The 18,824-nt window shown below is 42.1% G+C and overlaps 1 protein-coding gene across 2 annotated transcripts in view; it reads left to right on the forward strand.

Annotated features, from left to right (window-relative positions):
• LOC131957720 (DNA ligase 1) overlaps positions 1 to 18,492 on the forward strand; it is a 58,312-nt gene extending 39,820 nt beyond the window's left edge. For both annotated transcript variants that reach the window (XM_059322466.1, XM_059322467.1), the window contains 15 exons: positions 571 to 627; positions 1,454 to 1,626; positions 1,820 to 1,884; positions 2,121 to 2,222; positions 3,955 to 4,123; positions 4,446 to 4,545; positions 5,405 to 5,490; positions 6,248 to 6,363; positions 6,862 to 7,068; positions 7,810 to 8,026; positions 8,155 to 8,237; positions 8,538 to 8,690; positions 9,870 to 10,067; positions 10,882 to 10,974; positions 18,378 to 18,492. In XM_059322466.1, coding sequence (XP_059178449.1) covers positions 571 to 627; positions 1,454 to 1,626; positions 1,820 to 1,884; positions 2,121 to 2,222; positions 3,955 to 4,123; positions 4,446 to 4,545; positions 5,405 to 5,490; positions 6,248 to 6,363; positions 6,862 to 7,068; positions 7,810 to 8,026; positions 8,155 to 8,237; positions 8,538 to 8,690; positions 9,870 to 10,067; positions 10,882 to 10,974; positions 18,378 to 18,461 — 1,903 coding nt within the window. In that variant the 3' untranslated portion in view covers positions 18,462 to 18,492. The remainder of the gene's footprint in view (positions 1 to 570; positions 628 to 1,453; positions 1,627 to 1,819; positions 1,885 to 2,120; positions 2,223 to 3,954; positions 4,124 to 4,445; positions 4,546 to 5,404; positions 5,491 to 6,247; positions 6,364 to 6,861; positions 7,069 to 7,809; positions 8,027 to 8,154; positions 8,238 to 8,537; positions 8,691 to 9,869; positions 10,068 to 10,881; positions 10,975 to 18,377) is intronic.
• Positions 18,493 to 18,824: the final 332 nt, after the last annotated feature.

Here is an 18,824-nt window from a genome sequence, read left to right on the forward strand (position 1 = left end):
TCAGGCCAACATTCACATTAGGAACAAGCACTTGTTTAACACCTTCAAGAGACATCACAAGCACTTGTTTAACAACTGCACACAACTGGAATTTTTTTAAAAAGGAACATAATTTGACTGCTTCCATCTCTGACCTACATAGTTTGACCACTGATCCACATAATTTGACCACTGACCCCCATAATTTGACAACTGACCCACATAATTTGACCACTGACCCCCATAATTTGACAACTGACCCACATAATTTGACCACTGACCCCCATAATTTGACAACTGACCCACATAATTTGACAACTGACCCCCATAATTTGACAACTGACCCACATAATTTGACCACTGACCCCCATAATTTGACAACTGACCCACATAATTTGACAACTGACCCACATAATTTGACCACTGACCCCCATAATTTGACAACTGACCCACATAATTTGACCACTGACCCACATAATTTGACAACTGACCCACATAATTTGACCACTGACCCACATTCCTTGACCCCATAATTTTACCACCACCATCACCCCAGCCTCACTTTAATGCCATCTGTTCTCTTGTCCACAGAGTACCATACCTGGCTCTGGCACGCACCTTGGAGCTGATAGAGAACACTTCAGCCAGGTAGGAATCTCATGGATTTTTTGTTTCTACTTTCTTCTGGGTGCTGGTCCAGAATATGGGGGGGGGGGGGGGAGAGGGGTATGACTACAAGTACCACACCAAGGGGGTTAAGGGGGCATTACTGCAGGCACCATCCTCCTTATCCCTAACCTCCCATTCCCCTACCTATCATTCCCCAACCTACCACTCTCCAACCTACCATTCCCCAACCTACCATTCCCCAACCTCCCATTCCCAACTTCCCATTCCCCATCCTCCCATTCCCCAACCTATTATTCCCCATCCTCCCATTCACCAACTTCCCATTCCCCATCCTCCCATTCCCCAACCTATTATTCCCCATCCTCCATATCCCCAACCTCCCATTCCCCAACCTACTATTCCCCATCCTCCATATCCCGAACCTCCCATTCCCCAACCTATTATTCCCCATCCTCCATATCCCCAACCTCCCATTCCCCAAACTTCTATTCCCCATTCTCCATATCCCCATCCCCCCATTCCCCATCCTCCCATTCCCCAACCTACTATTCCCCATCCTCCATATCCCGAACCTCCCATTCCCCAACCTATTATTCCCCATCCTCCCTATCCCCATCCTCCCATTCCCCATCCTCTATATCCCTGTCCTCCCATTCCCCATCCTCTATATTCCTGTCCTCCCATTCCCCAACCTCCCATTCCCTAACCTCCCATTCCCTAACCTCACATTCGCCAACTCCCCTGTACACAACACTGTTTGCATGTACCCAGTCTATTACAACTGTGTTTAAACTTTGAAATTAGTCTGTAACTCTGTTTTTAAACTTAACATCCCAATGTTCAGGCTAAAGATGACAGAAATCATGTGCAACTTCTTCCGCTCTGTGATTGTTCTCTCCCCTGGCGACCTGCTGCACTGTGTGTACCTGTGTCTGAACAAACTGGCCCCTGCCTACCAGGGCGTGGAGCTGGGCATTGGGGAGACGGTGCTCATGAAGGCCATAGCACAAGCCACAGGTAAACCCAGAGCTGCTCACCTTGTTTAGGGCTACCTGAAGGCTGGGACTGAACTAATTCCATTATATTGAAAAAATGTACATTACGTAAATTAAACTACTGACTTAGTTAATTTGATCTAATAGATGATATGTGATTATTTAATCCTATGGATTACTTGTGACTTTTAATCTGATTATTGCCCCTTTTCCAGGCCGTAATGTGGACAAAATAAAAGAAGAAGCTCAAGAGAAAGGTGACCTGGGCATTGTGGCTGAGGTAAGTCTTGACCCTCCCCCCCCCCCCCCCCCCCCACCCACTGACACTAACTCCCCTCCCCCAACCTAATCTTCCTATTTACAGCCCCCCTCCCCTCCAAACAATTTTCAGCTTTTGAAAAGTTGTGTCTACTGTTTTAACATTGGTTACAAAAGAGTTTAAAGTAACAAGTAAAATTTTGTGTTATGAATACAAGTAGAAACATATCCCATTTTTTTGTTTCCCTTTGACCACAGAGTAGCCGCAGCAACCAGAAGATGATGTTTGCCCCACCCAAGCTGACAGTCTCTGCAGTCTTCACAAAACTCAAGGACATTGCTTCCATGTCTGGGAACTCAGTCAGTTTCTTATCTTGTTTTCTTGGTTCTATGTCAGTTTGTAATGTTGTTTTCTTGGTTCTATGTCAGTTTGTAATGTTGTTTTCTTGGTTCTATGTCAGTTTGTAATGTTGTTTTCTTGGTTCTATGTCAGTTTCTAAAGTTATTGTGTGAATTCTGCCAGTTTGTAAAGTTGTTTTGTTGATTGCCTTGGTTGAGGAAACTCTGTATGTTTTTATTTTTTTAATTTTTAAAGTTTCTAATGGAGTTATTTTTAGTCCTTATTCACAAGACTATTTAAAAAAAAGCCTTACACATGTTCAAACTTTAAAAGCATTTTGTTGTTAACAAATCAGACATGGAGCCTCACTAATCCTTGTTTGAATGACCTCACAGTTGAAGTGTTTAGGTATTTTACTCCATTTTAAAAATGTTATTTGACCAAGTACATTTCTGCCTGAACAATGAAATGAAATCTAACCATGGTTGGGTTGGTTTTTCTGTTGTGGGTTAATGAAGCTTGATGACAGGATTAGAGTAACAAGATTTTCTGAAAATTAACATGGTTACCCTTTTAGCCCTTAAGATCAATATGGCAGTTGAAGTAGAGTTCACCTGTTTAAACTCAGTATAGTATGGGATAGTGTGGTTAGTTGTATGACTAACTGCCTCTGCTACCCTAACCTGTCAGGTAACCAACAGGGCTTGGTGGACTTAGGGACACTCTACAGGTTCTGAGGGTCACCCAACGATGCCATACCATGAAAACATTGAACACTGATAACGTGTTTACAAAACATTTTGATGTACCAGCTACACAATCAAGTTGATGTAGGCTTAATTGGCATGATTAAAGTCAATGACTTCAGATATTCTGTTCTGTAAAAGGTCGTGTCTAATTAGCATGATTAAAGTCAATGACTTCAGATATTCTGTTCTGTAAAAGGTTGTGTCTAATTAGCATGATTAAAGTCAATGACTTCAGATATTCTGTTCTGTAAAAGGTTGTGTCTAATTAGCATGATTAAAGTCAATGACTTCATATATTCTGTTCTGTAAAAGGTGGTGTCTAATTAGCATGATTAAAGTCAATGACTTCAGATATTCTGTTCTGTAAAAGGTGGTGTCTAATTAGCATGATTAAAGTCAATGACTTCATATATTCTGTTCTGTAAAAGGTGGTGTCTAATTAGCATGATTAAAGTCAATGACTTCAGATATTCTGTTCTGTAAAAGGTTGTGTCTAATTAGCATGATTAAAGTCAATGACTTCAGATATTCTGTTCTGTAAAAGGTTGTGTCTAATTAGCATGATTAAAGTCAATGACTTCAGATATTCTGTTCTGTAAAAGGTTGTGTCTAATTAGCATGATTAAAGTCAATGACTTCAGATATTCTGTTCTGTAAAAGGTTGTGTCTAATTAGCATGATTAAAGTCAATGACTTCATATATTCTGTTCTGTAAAAGGTGGTGTCTAATTAGCATGATTAAAGTCAATGACTTCAGATATTCTGTTCTGTAAAAGGTGGTGTCTAATTAGCATGATTAAAGTCAATGACTTCATATATTCTGTTCTGTAAAAGGTGGTGTCTAATTAGCATGATTAAAGTCAATGACTTCATATATTCTGTTCTGTAAAAGTTGGTGTCTAATTAGCATGATTAAAGTCAATGACTTCAGATATTCTGTTCTGTAAAAGGTGGTGTCTAATTAGCATGACTAAAGTTAATGATTTCATATATTCTGTAACAGGCCATGTCTAAAAAAATCGAGAAGATCAAAGGGATGTTTGTGGCATGTCGTCACTCTGAAGCTCGCTACCTGGTCCGCTCACTTGGTGGGAAACTTCGCATTGGGTTGGCGGAACAGTCCGTGCTTACTGCCCTTGGTCATGCCCTGTTTTTAACTCCCCCTACTCAAGGTAAATCAGCTTGCCACTTCTGGTAAAAAAATACTCTGCTATTCTGCACCAAATGCTTTAAGCAAAGATATTTTTAAATTTTGTAGTTTGTGTTGATTAACATATTTCAAAAGCACAAATTTTTTCCTTTCATTTGTATTGATATAATCCCAATAACCCTTGGAGCAACAGACAATTTTCTCTAAAATTGTTGTTGTGTATTGGAGATCTTAGTAGAATGTTTTTGCTTTAAGCTTTCAGTGTTCATTGGAAATTGGTTGACTTAAATTTGTATTAGGGGAAGATAACCATGTTTTAGTGAATTTGTCATTATATTTTCCAGAGTACCCTCCCCCTGTTTTAGATGCAGGAAAAGGTCTTGGACCAGAAACATTAAAGAAAAAGTTAGATGAGGCAGCTTTAACTATTAAAACAACTTATTGGTAAGACAAATTAAATTAATTAATTAAAGTTTGGTAAGACAAATTTATTTAATTAATTAAAGTGAGATGAGGCAGCTTTAACTATTAAAACAACTTATTGGTAAGACAAATTTATTTAATTAATTAAAGTTTGGTAAGATAAATTTAATTAATTAATTAAAGTTAGATGAGGCAGCTTTAACAATTAAAACAACATATTGGTAAGATAAATTTAATCAATTAAAAACATTGCAAACAACCCCTCCCTTGTAACATCTTTTTATTTAAAAGCTCACATTTGTGTTTCATTTTAGTTTTTTTTTCAAATTGATTATAACTAAAGCACATACAAAACTTACATTTGGCCAATGACCACTATTCTAATTTACTCTGATGACCTGACTGAAGAACATTTACCACCCATAAATAACATTTTGTGAGGAATTTAAAACTATTAAGTCATTCCACCCCCCTCCACCCGACCTACATTCAACTGCCTTGTTTTTTTTAAAAAGAAAACTCATTGAATAGTTTGTTCTTGAGTAGGTCTCACACCATGTGTTTGTACATCAATTCTACAAGTTTTTTGTTTGTACATTAAGACATGTTTATTTCTACAACAAATTTTGTTGTTTGTACACAAAGACATGTTTCTCCAACAAATTTTGCTGTTTGTACATTAAGACATGTTTCTACAACAAATTGTTTTATTTGTACATTAAGACACGTTTATTTCTACAACAAATTTTGTTGTTTGTACATTAAGATGTTTATTTCTCCAACAAGTTTTGTTGTATGTACATCCAGACATATTTCTATAACAAATCTTTTTGTTTGTACATGTTTATTTCTCCAACAAATTTTGTCACTTGTCTAACAGTGAGCTACCCAGCTACGACGCCATAATTCCTATAGTGCTGGAACATGGCCTGGAGAATCTGAGAGAACATTGTAAGCTGACCCCAGGTGAGTTGTCTACTGACCCCAGGCCTAATTTTTAATTTTAACTGACTCTTCATGAGGGGTGGAGTAGTCTAGCGGTAGAGAGCTGGACAGCTAACCCGTAAGTGTCGAGTTCGAATCCGGGTTCAAGTCAGTAGACCGTCTTTGAGTCCACCCAACTCAGATGGGTACCTAACTCACGTTAGGGAAAGTAAAGGCAGCTGGGCATAGTGCTGACCACACTATCTCTTAATATGCCGAGGTCACAGAAACAAGTGAACTCTACTTCACTTGCCTTATAGACTGTCAGGTTTGAAAAGGGAACTTTACTTTTTACGCCATGAGTTAAATTTTTCACACCAAGTCAGTTAAATGCAGCTGTAAATTTGTGTATTTTTCTAGTTTAAATACTAACACTCCAACACCACTTTTTATCCTTGACTTTTTGTGCTAACTCTCCAACCCCACTCCCTGTGCTGAAAACAAGGAACATAACTCCTGCAAGAATAAAGAGTGGTATCATAAAAAAATGTAGCAAAACTCATTTTTTAAGTACGAACAGTAGAGTGCTTTAGATTTAATTTTAAAAGATTAATATGTGAGCTAAAAATACTAGAATAATAAATAACATGTTAATGTTGTTCTCTTATTTAATGAATTTAAAAAACAGAAAAATTAAAAAGTTGCATTATTATTGCAAGAGAAACAACTCAATAGTGGTGAAAGGGTTATGTACAGATTTGTAGCAATGTCTAAAGCCTTTTGTAATGAACTGATGCAGGTATCCCACTGCGGCCCATGTTGGCTCACCCAACCAAAGGTGTCAGTGAGGTGCTCAAACGTTTTGAAAACATGGACTTCACCTGTGAATACAAATATGATGGAGAGAGAGCGCAGGTAGATCCAATTCATTTGTTCATTTGGCTAGTAATTATAATAAATTTACTTTGTGGTTTATAATTTTAATCACTTGGATTTTGTTCTGTAGAAAACTTTAGCATACTAAGATAATTCAATCAAGTAAATATTGTTTCCTATTTATATACATTTATATTTGTGATGTTATTTGTGATGTTACATGTGATGTTATATGTGATGTTATTTGTGATGTTATTTGTGATGTTATATGTGATGTTATGTGTGATGTTATATGTGATGTTATATGTGATGTTAAATGTGATGTTATATGTGATGTTAAATGTGATGTTATTTGTGATGTTAAATGTGATGTTATTTGTGATGTTATATGTGATGTTATGTGATGTTATATGTGATGTTATATGTGATGTTAAATGTGATGTTAAATGTGATGTTATTTGTGATGTTATATGTGATGTTACATGTGATGTTACATGTGATGTTAAATGTGATGTTATATGTGATGGCACTCTACAGATCCATTTCCTGGAGGACGGCAAGATCCACATCTACAGCCGCAACTCTGAAGACAACACGTCTAAGTACCCTGACATCATCAAAAGGATGCCGAAAGTTGTTGGAGCAGACGTCAAGTCTTGTGTCCTCGACGCTGAGGCTGTGGCATGGGACGTGGAGAAGAAACACATTTTACCTTTCCAGGTGTTGAGTACCAGGAAGCGCAAGGTGAGGCTCTATCTCAAAGAGGCTATAATCTGTCTCTAGCTTAATGTAGGTCTAATTCTGTCTCTAGCTTAATGTAGGTCTAATTCTGTCTCTATCTTAATGTGCATCTAATTCTGTCTCTAGCTTAATGTCAGTTTAATTCTGTCTCTAGCTTAATGTCAGTTTAATTCTGTCTCTAGCTTAATGTGGATATAAATCTGTCTCTAACTTAATGTGGATATAAATCTGTCTCTAGCTTAATGTCAGTTTAATTCTGTCTCTAGCTTAAAGTCAGTTTATTTCTGTCTCTAGCTTAATGTCAGTTTAATTCTGTCTCTAGCTTAATGTGGATATAAATCTGTCTCTAGCGTAATGTCAGTTTAATTCTGTCTCTAGCTTAATGTCAGTTTAATTCTGTCTCTAGCTTAATGTCAGTTTAATTCTGTCTCTAGCTTAATGTAGGTCTAATTATGTCTCTAGCTTAATAATGTAGGTCTAATTATGTCTCTAGCTTAATGTAGGTCTAATTCTGTCTCTAGCTTAGTAATGTAGGTCTAATTCTGTCAATTCTGTCTCTAGCGTAATGTACGTCTAATTCTGTCTCTAGCTTATTGTGGGTATAATGCTGTCTCATACTTTAAAAGATAAAAAAACCCCATCCGTTAGCAGTTTTTATTATGCTAGCAAAGTTATACAAACCATTATAACTTACTTCTGAGCTAAGCCCTAATCCTAAGCCATGCCAATGTACCTACTCCCCAGGATGCTGATGAAGCCCAGATCAAGGTCCAGGTGTGTGTGTATGCCTTTGATCTGCTGTATCTGAATGGGGAGTCTCTAGTTGACCAGCCCTTCAGGAGGAGACGGGAGCTCCTGCACTCCTCCTTCCAGGAGGTGGAGGGGGAGTTTGTCTTCGCCAAGTCTATGGTCACCTCAAACACGGAGGAGATCGAAGGCTTTCTGGAGGAGTCCATTAAAGGTAGGGCGAGGGAATTTAACGCAAGTACTTAAATATAATTTCTTTAGATGTAAATTTTCTTGAGTGCTATCAAGTAATAAAAATAAAACAAAAAGATATTAATTAACATGTTAAAAAATTATTTCCAGGCAACTGTGAGGGTCTCATGGTGAAGACTTTGGATGTGGATGCCACGTATGAAATAGCTAAACGTTCTCACAACTGGTTAAAGGTGAGTTGGCCACTTTATACTTTTTTGTTAAACTGTTGGCCATCATGGTACAGTGTTGGCTATGCTTGTTACATTGTTGGCCATGGTACAGCTACCAAAAAATGTATCTAAACTTACCAGTGTATTTAATTAAAATGTAAAATTACTTTGTTAATATTTCATTAAATATTTTTAGAATTTATGGATTTGATCTGTGCTAAGAATAATTTATTATAATCACATTTACATTAAAAAAAAAGTATGCTAAGAAAGATAACTCATTTAATTGTATAAAACAATTGCTTGCTTACTTCCCTTTAGTTAAAGAAAGACTACTTGGATGGTGTGGGTGACACCCTGGATGTGGTGGTTATTGGTGGCTACCTGGGCACAGGCAAGAGGACAGGGAAGTATGGAGGGTTCTTATTGGCTTGTTACAATGAGGAGAACGAGGAGTATCAAACAATCTGCAAGGTACACATCTACATTTGGGGGGGGGGGGGGAAGTGGGAAGTGGAGTGGAGGGGCAGTGGGGGCAGAGTTGGGGGGGGGGGGGTAGAGGAGTATCAAACAATCTGCAAGGTACACATCTACAGTTTGAGGGGGGACGTGAAGTGGAGTGGTGGTGGAGGGGGGGGGGTAAGCTAGGAAAATCAAGCTGCAAGGTGCACATCTTCACTGTTTTAAGGGTGGGGGGTTTTGTGGAGGGGGGGGGGGTCTAGTCTGTTCTGAGATGACAGACTCTGGCAAAATCCAGAAACCCATGATCCCTTATGTAACTCACACACAGATGAAGTGATTAATCCCACCCCCACACCCCTTCCATTCTGAATGAACTAATCTGTCAATGTTCATTTATGCACTAACTTGGATCCAGTGTTCAAATAGTTTTTTTTATTTATTTTGTTCTCCAAAATTTTTGATTTAGTTTTGCTTTTCCCCATCTAGATCTACATAGTTTATTATTTCACCTTTTGTAAAAAAAAACCCATTAATGCCGTTCAGTTCAAAAGAAAATGAGTTGATGTTAATGAAAGAGATAAGAAATCAATATCTTCATCATTTGCATTGGTCTGATGTTGATTAAACGCCTCGCAGTTTGTTGGCTTTGTACCAAATTTGACAGCCAGCGGAGCAGACGTGGGCCCAAAATGAGCCTAACTGAGATGTTAATGGACAGTTTTATGATGAAAATTTTAACATCTGTTCAATAGGAACTTTGGTACCCAGAAAAAACTGAACAGACAAAAATGTAGAACTGTATTTGTTCCAGACTAGGCTAGAACACTATTCACACAACTAGTTACTGGTTTTTATGTCACTAGCTGTGAAACCAGTTAACTTTAACCTTGAAACCAGTAACACTGAGACCAGTTAGGTTTAAATTTGTTAACCTTGAAACCAGTTACTCTTAAAAATTAAATACCTTAAAACCAGTAACCTTTAAGCAACTTACTTTGAAACCGGTTTCTTTTAAACCAGTTTTTTAAAAACTAGTAGCATTGAAGCAATTAAACTTGAACCCATTAATTTTGAAACAATTAACTTTGAACCCATTAATCTTGAAACAGTTAAACCTGAAACTATTAACCTTGAACTCATTAACCTTGAACTCATTAACCTCGAAACAATTCACCTGACCTTTCCCTCCAGATTGGAACTGGGTTCACTGACGAGGACTTGGAGAAACACCACAACTTCTTCAAGGAGCAGGTCATTGACAAGCCCAAGTCCTACTACGCCTGGGACGCAGCCCACGAGCCGGACCACTGGTTTGAACCGGTTCAAGTCTGGGAGATCAAAGCGGCAGACTTGTCGATATCCCCCACTCACAAGGCTGCCATGGGGCTGGTACGTTGTGTCAAATTGTTTATATTATAATTTCAAACCAATCATAAAGTTCCAAAACAAAGTGTGAAGTTGTTAAACTGAATGTCCAGTTGTTAAACCAAATGTCCAGTTGTTAAACCAAATGTGCAGTTGTTAAACCAAATGTCCAGTTGTTAAACCAAATGTGCAGTTGTTAAACCAAATGTCCAGTTGTTAAACCAAATGTCCAGTTGTTAAACCAAATGTCCAGTTTTTATACCAAATGTCCAGTTGTTAAACCAAATGTCCAGTTGTTAAACCAAATGTCTAGTTGTTAAACCAAATGTCCAGTTGTTAAACCAAATGTGCAGTTGTTAAACCAAATGTCCAGTTGTTAAACCAAATGTGAAGTTGTTAAACTGAATGTCCAGTTGTTAAACCAAATGTCCAGTTGTTAAACCAAATGTGCAGTTGTTAAACCAAATGTCCAGTTGTTAAACCAAATGTGCAGTTGTTAAACCAAATGTCCAGTTGTTAAACCAAATGTCCAGTTGTTAAACCAAATGTCCAGTTGTTAAACCAAATGTCCAGTTGTTAAACCAAATGTCCAGTTGTTAAACCAAATGTCTAGTTGTTAAACCAAATGTCCAGTTGTTAAACCAAATGTGCAGTTGTTAAACCAAATGTCCAGTTGTTAAACCAAATGTGCAGTTGTTAAACCAGTTGTTAAACCAAATGTCAAGTTGTCAAATGTCCAGTTGTTAAACCAAATGTCCAGTTGTTAAACATCCAGTTGTTAAACTAAATGTCTAGTTGCTAAACGTCCAGATGTTAAACCTGCTGTACCTGTCAACAGGTGGACAGCCAGAAAGGAATCTCCCTCAGGTTCCCCAGGTTCCAGAGGATCAGAGACGACAAGAAACCTGAGGATGCCACCACGGCAGCACAGGTGAGGGCACATTTTGTAGTTTACCTGCAGGCAGGGAGTTAACTTGCAGGCAGGGAGTTTACCTGCAGGCAGGGAGTTGACTTGCAGGCAGGGAGTTTACCTGCAGGCAGGGAGTTAACTTGCAGGCAGGGAGTTTACCTGCAGGCAGGGAGTTGACATGCAGGCAGGGAGTTGACATGCAGTGTATCTGCAGGCAGGGATTGTACCTGCAGACTGACAGTTTACCTGCAGGCAGGGAGTTTAGATGCAGGCAGTCTGCAGGAAGTTAATTTACCTGCAGGGAGGGAGTTTACCTGCAAGCAGGGAGTTTATCTACTGGCAGGGAATTTACCTGCAGATAGGCAGTGTACTTGCAGGCAGAGAGTTTACGTGTAGACAGACAGTTTACCTACAGACAGGCAATTTACCTGTAGACAGGCAGTTTACCTACAGACAGGCAGTTTACCTGTAGACAGGCAGTTTACCTGTAGACAGACAGTTACCTGTAGACAGGCAGTTTACCTGCAGATAGGCAGTTTAGACAGACAGTTTACCTGTAGACAGAGAGTTTACCTGTAGACAGAGAGTTTACCTGTAGACAGAGAGTTTACCTGTAGACAGAGAGTTTACCTGTAGACAGAGAGTTTACCTGTAGACAGCCTACCTGTCTAAATTTAGTTGATCTCCCCTGAATGTAAGGGCCTTTTCTCTCTAAATGCAGTTGTAGTATAAATATAGATGAATGTCTTAACTATACATTTTTATAGCTATAGATAATATAACTATATATTTAAACTACAAATATAGATGAACTTTATAGCTGCAGATTAATGTTTCATTCAACGTTTATATAATTCTGAAATATTGGGCCCCTTTTTTTTGCATCTAGGTTTTTTTCTTCATAGGTGGGGGAGGGGGGTGTTGGCTGTAGCAAGGAATGGTTTAAGGAGAGGGGTGGGGTAAAAGCGAGGTACTGGGGGGGGGGGAGGTCAAGAGATGGCTTGTATGACACTGGATCTGTTGTCTATGGGGGAGGGGGGGGGGGTAAAAGTTTGGTGGGGGGGGGGGGGGGAGTCCAGAGATGGCCTGCATGAAACTGGATCTGTTGTCTATGGGGGAGGGGGGAGGTTAAAAAGTTTGGGGGTGGGGGGGGGGGGGAGGTCCAGAGATGGCCTGCATGAAACTGGATCTGTTGTCCCAAATCTGGTAACAGCAGTCCACAACTCTATCCTGCTCTATCTATCTGTGGCAAGGTCACCATGGCAAGGTCACCATGGCAAGGTCACCATGGCAAGGCCACCAGATTACTCCCTCAGAGGGTGTGACCAATGAGACAAGCTGGCTTTGGATGAGCCCATCTTTCTGGGGGGGGGGGGGGGGGGAGGGTGAGAGGGAGGGGTGGTGTCATGAGAACCCTATCTCCCTCACCCCATTCAAGTTAGTCACTGACTGCCACCATAGACTTGAAGTTAGTCACTGACTGCCACCATAGACTTCAAGTTAGTCACTGACTGCCACCATAGACTTGAAGTTAGTCACTGACTGCCACCATAGACTTCAAGTTAGTCACTGACTGCCACCATAGACTTGAAGTTAGTCACTGACTGCCACCATAGACTTCAAGTTAGTCACTGACTGCCATCATAGACTTCAAGTTAGTCACTGACTGCCACCATAGACTTCAAGTTAGTCACTGACTGCCACCATAGACTTCAAGTTAGTCACTGACTGCCACCATAGACTTGAAGTTAGTCACTGACTGCCACCATAGACTTCAAGTTAGTCACTGACTGCCACCATAGACTTCAAGTTAGTCACTGACTGCCACCATAGACAAATGCCTTGTCAGCAGGAAGGGATCATTATCAAACCTCTTTTCACACCCATTAAATCTGCATAAAATAAAGATGAGGATAATCCCATGTTAATCTCCTTACCTGATAATAAAAATGTTTTTGTAAATTGCCCATTAATTCTGTGAAGGCCTGAGAGCTAGGAATTAGTTAAGAAACCTGGCTCAGTGTGAAGTCAATCATTAATAAATGATGAGCTAGGCAATTTTATGACATTTTTAAAAATTTGCGTTGTTCAATTTTGATTTAGCTGTACAATTCTAAAACTTAAAACGGAGCTGGACACCACCACCCCTCCCGTCATTTATACCCCTGGTCATCCCCCTTGACATTTTAGTTGCATTGAATACCTTCCCCACCCCCTATCAATAATAGCCTCCTTTTATCACCCCCCTACCAAAACAATTACGATAGAACATGACCCCCTGTTGATTGCTGATTGACGCTAATGTTTATGGGTAGGTTTTTGATAAGTACAGGGATAAGGTTAGGTTTAGGGAGAGGGACAAAGTTAGGGATAGGTTTTGTGATAGAACTAAGGGAAGGAATTGGGATAGGGATAAGGATCGCTTTAGGAGACAGGATTCTGGTTTAGTTAGGGATAAGGTTAGGTTATGTCCTAGATAAAACAAATGTATATACTTTGCCGGTTTCCCTATAATTTATATTACTATAAGGATAGTAATGGCCTAGACACCCATCCCTAGCATCCTGTCCTCTAATTATTACATTCTCTCTTCTCCCTACCTCCCTCCTCCTTAGTTCTCTCCCCTGTACCTAAAAATATTCAATTCTCCTCTGATCTGTTTGTCTTCTCTGTATTTTGTTTACTAGGTGTTTCTGTACAATATGTCCCCAACCTCGCCCACACCTTCTCCTCTCCTCACCCCCACCCCTCCCCACCAGCTGTTACCACCATTATTTATCATTCTATCCACACACCGTAGGCCAGCTGTTTCATCCTGAGTATCTTTTAAACCTGTGACAGTGGTCCTCACTACACAGTGGTCCTCACTACACACCTCAGTGGTCCTCACTACACATTGGTCCTCACTACACATTGGTCCTCACTACACACCTCAGTGGTCCTCACTACACACCACAGTGGTCCTCACTACACACCTCAGTGGTCCTCACTACACACCACAGTGGTCCTCACTACACAGTGGTCCTCACTACACATTGGTCCTCACTACACACCTCAGTGGTCCTCACTACACACCACAGTGGTCCTCACTACACACCTCAGTGGTCCTCACTACACAGTGGTCCTCACTACACAGTGGTCCTCACTACACACCTCAGTGGTCCTCACTACACACCTCAGTGGTCCTCACTACACACCTCAGTGGTCCTCACTACACAGTGGTCCTCACTACACACCTCAGTGGTCCTCACTACACACCTCAGTGGTCCTCACTACACAGTGGTCCTCACTACACAGTGGTCCTCACTACACAGTGGTCCTCACTACACATTGGTCCTCACTACACACCTCAGTGGTCCTCACTACACACCACAGTGGTCCTCACTACACACCTCAGTGGTCCTCACTACACACCACAGTGGTCCTCACTACACAGTGGTCCTCACTACACACCTCAGTGGTCCTCACTACACATTGGTCCTCACTACACAGTGGTCCTCACTACACACCACAGTGGTCATCACTACACAGTGGTCCTCACATACACCTCAGTGGTCCTCACTACACAGTGGTCCTCACTACACACCTAGTGGTTCTCACTACACAGTGGTCCTCACTACACAGTGGTCCTCACTACACAGTGGTCCTCACTACACACCTCCGTGGTCCTCACTACACACCTCAGTGGTCCTCACTACACACCTCAGTGGTCCTCACTACACACCTCAGTGGTCCTCACTACACAGTGGTCCTCACTACACACCCCAGTGGTCCTCACTACACACCTCAGTGGTCCTCACTACACACCACAGTGGTCCTCACTACACAGTGGTCCTCACTACACACCCCAGTGGTCCTCACTACACACCTCAGTGGTCCTCACTACACACCACAGTGGTCCTCACTACACACCTCAGTGGTCCTCACTACACACCACAGTGGTCCTCACTACACAGTGGTCCCCACTACACACCTCAGTGGTCCTCACTACACACCTCAGTGGTCCTCACTACACACCTCAGTGGTCCTCACTACACAGTGGTCCTCACTACACACCTCAGTGGTCCTCACTACACACCTCAGTGGTCCTCACTACACAGTGGTCCTCACTACACACCACAGTGGTCCTCACTACACACCTCAGTGGTCCTAACTACACACCTCAGTGGTCCTCACTACACAGTGGTCCTCACTACACACCACAGTGGTCCTCACTACACACCTCAGTGGTCCTCACTACACACCTCAGTGGTCCTCACTACACAGTGGTCCTCACTACACACCTCAGTGGTCCCCACTACACACCTCAGTGGTCCTCACTACACACCTCAGTGGTCCTCACTACACACCTCAGTGGTCCTCACTACACACCTCAGTGGTCCTCACTACACACCTCAGTGGTCCTCACTACACAGTGGTCCTCACTACACGCCTCAGTGGTCCTAACTACACATCTCAGTGGTCCTCACTATACACCTGTGTGGTCCTCACTACACACCACAGTGGTCCTCACTACACACCACAGTGGTTCTCACTACACAGTGGTCCTCACTACACAGTGGTCCTCACTACACACCTCAGTGGTCCTCACTACACAGTGGTCCTCACTACACAGTGGTCCTCACTACACAGTGGTCCTCACTACACAGTGGTCCTCACTACACACCTCAGTGGTCCTCACTACACACCTGTGTGGTCCTCACTACACACCTCAGTGGTCCTCACTACACACCTCAGTGGTCCTCACTACACAGTGGTCCTCACTACACGCCTCAGTGGTCCTAACTACACATCTCAGTGGTCCTCACTACACACCTGTGTGGTCCTCACTACACACCACAGTGGTCCTCACTACACACCTCAGTGGTCCTCACTACACAGTGGTCCTCACTACACGCCTCAGTGGTCCTAACTACACATCTCAGTGGTCCTCACTACACACCTGTGTGGTCCTCACTACACACCTGTGTGGTCCTCACTACACACCACAGTGGTCCTCACTACTCACCTCAGTGGTCCTTACTACACACCTGTGTGGTCCTCACTACACACCTCAGTGGTCCTCACTACACAGTGGTCCTCACTACACACCTCAGTGGTCCTCACTACACACCTCAGTGGTCCTCACTACACACCTCAGTGGTCCTCACTACACACCTCAGTGGTCCCCACTACACACCTCAGTGGTCCTCACTACACAGTGGTCCTCACTACACACCTCAGTGGTCCTCACTACACACCTCAGGGGTCCTCACTACACACCTCAGTGGTCCTCACTACACACCACAGTGGTCCTCACTACACATTGGTCCTCACTACACAGTGGTCCTCACTACACACCTCAGTGGTCCTCACTACACACCTCAGTGGTCCTCACTACACACCACAGTGGTCCTCACTACACACCTCAGTGGTCCTCACTACACACCACAGTGGTCCTCACTACACATTGGTCCTCACTACACACCTCAGTGGTCCTCACTACACACCACAGTGGTCCTCACTACACACCTCAGTGGTCCTCACTACACACCACAGTGGTCCTCACTACACATTGGTCCTCACTACACACCACAGTGGTCCTCACTACACATTGGTCCTCACTACACACCTCAGTGGTCCTTACTACACACCTGTGTGGTCCTCACTACACACCTCAGTGGTCCTCACTACACACCACAGTGGTCCTCACTACACACCTCAGTGGTCCTCACTACACACCACAGTGGTCCTCACTACACATTGGTCCTCACTACACACCACAGTGGTCCTCACTACACATTGGTCCTCACTACACACCTCAGTGGTCCTTACTACACACCTGTGTGGTCCTCACTACACACCTCAGTGGTCCTCACTACACAGTGGTCCTCACTACACACCTCAGTGGTCATCACTACACACCTCAGTGGTCCTCACTACACAGTGGTCCTCACTACACAGTGGTCCTCACTACACAGTGGTCCTCACTACACAGTGGTCCTCACTACACACCTCAGTGGTCATCACTACACACCTCAGTGGTCCTCACTACACAGTGGTCCTCACTACACAGTGGTCCTCACTACACAGTGGTCCTCACTACACAGTGGTCCTCACTACACACCTCAGTGGTCCTCACTACACACCTCAGTGGTCCTCACTACACAGTGGTCCTCACTACACAGTGGTCCTCACTACACAGTGGTCCTCACTACACACCTCAGTGGTCATCACTACACACCTCAGTGGTCCTCACTACACAGTGGTCCTCACTACACACCTCAGTGGTCCTCACTACACACCTGTGTGGTCCTCACTATACACCTGTGTGGTCCTCACTACACACCTGTGTGGTCCTCACTACACAGCAGCATTTCTTCCAGACTTTTTTCTCCGGGAGGTGTGGGGCACTTGAAATCTTCGGGGGGGGGGGGGGTAGACTTTCTTCGGAGTGGGCGGACACTGTTAAAAGTATATATTTTCTATATAAATTTCATTTCGTTCGTGAGGGGGGGGCGTTAAAATTTTTTCATTGGGCTTTGCCCCCCCCTCCTCCGGAAGAGATGCCTGGAAGAAACTCTGCTACACAGTGGTCCTCACTACACACCTCTAGCTGACAAAAAAAACTTTACTGTTGGCTAAATTCCCTACCCTTGAGATGACAAAATTTATTCTACTTGAGGTTAAATGGTTGACCTTGCCTGGTGTTAATTAATTTTGTTTTTTAGTGTAACCTTGAGACTTTATTATGTAAATAAGCTTCACCAGCAGTGACGAGTACTAATGAATTTTGCTAATGAATTTCTGGTTAATTTATTTGACTTATAAAACCTGTTATAACCAGTTTGACTGATATTCATTATGCAAACTCATTAAAACTAGATTCATGGTTAATGAGTTTGGGCAAGTGAAGTAGAGTTCACTTGTTTCTGTGACCTCGGCATATGAAGAGATAGTGTGGTCAGCACAATGCCCAGCCGCCTTTACTTTCTCTAGCGTTAGTTAGGTACCCATCAGAGTTGGGTGGACTCAGGGACAGTCTACTGACTTGAACCCGGATTCGAACTCGAGACTTATGGGTTAGCAATCCAGCCCTCTACCGCTAGACCACTCCATCCCTCTGGATTCATGGTTAATGAGTTTGGCTAATGTATCCTTGGTTAACAAGATTGGCTAATGAATCCTTGGTTAATGAGTTTGGCTAATGAATCCTTGGTTAACAAGATTGGCTAATGAATCCTTGGTTAATGAGTTTGGCTAATGGATCCATGGTTAATGAGTTTGGCTAATGAATCCATGGTTAACGAGTTGGCTAATGATAATGAGTTTGGCTAATGATAATGAGTTTGGCTAATGAATCCATGGTTAACGAGTTGGCTAATGATAATGAGTTTGGCTAATGTTAATGAGTTTGGCTAATGAATCCTTAATGTATGTTTCAGGTGGCTGAGATGTACAAGAACCAGAGTCAGATCCAGAACCAGGTCAAGGCAGGGGACGGGGAGGATGAGGAGGATTTTTATTAGATCTGTGTGTGGGGGTGGTCAGTGTGTGTGGGTGTGGGGGTGGTCAGTGTGGGTGTGGGTGGGATTGGGCTCTTAGAGGAGGGGGTGAACAACAGTAGTAGTCGCTACTGTGTCATGTCAGTAGTTATGTCATTAATTATGTCAGTCATTTGCTAATAGTATTACACTCTTTGTTCCATGACCTCTGACTTCTGTAGTATGACAGTGTCAAACATTATGTCTTAATGTCAGACTGCCCCTTGAAGCATGATATAATGTATGTCTTGGTGTCACAATTGTACATTTCTCATGTAATGGTTTATTAAAGATTATAACAGATTCTTAAACATATAAAACGTGAAGTCTAGATTGATTGTTTAATAT

This window comes from Physella acuta, unplaced genomic scaffold, assembly GCF_028476545.2.
Source record: "Physella acuta isolate Inbredline_101_S28 unplaced genomic scaffold, ASM2847654v3 ptg001260l, whole genome shotgun sequence".
NCBI classification, from domain to species: Eukaryota; Metazoa; Mollusca; class Gastropoda; family Physidae; genus Physella; species Physella acuta.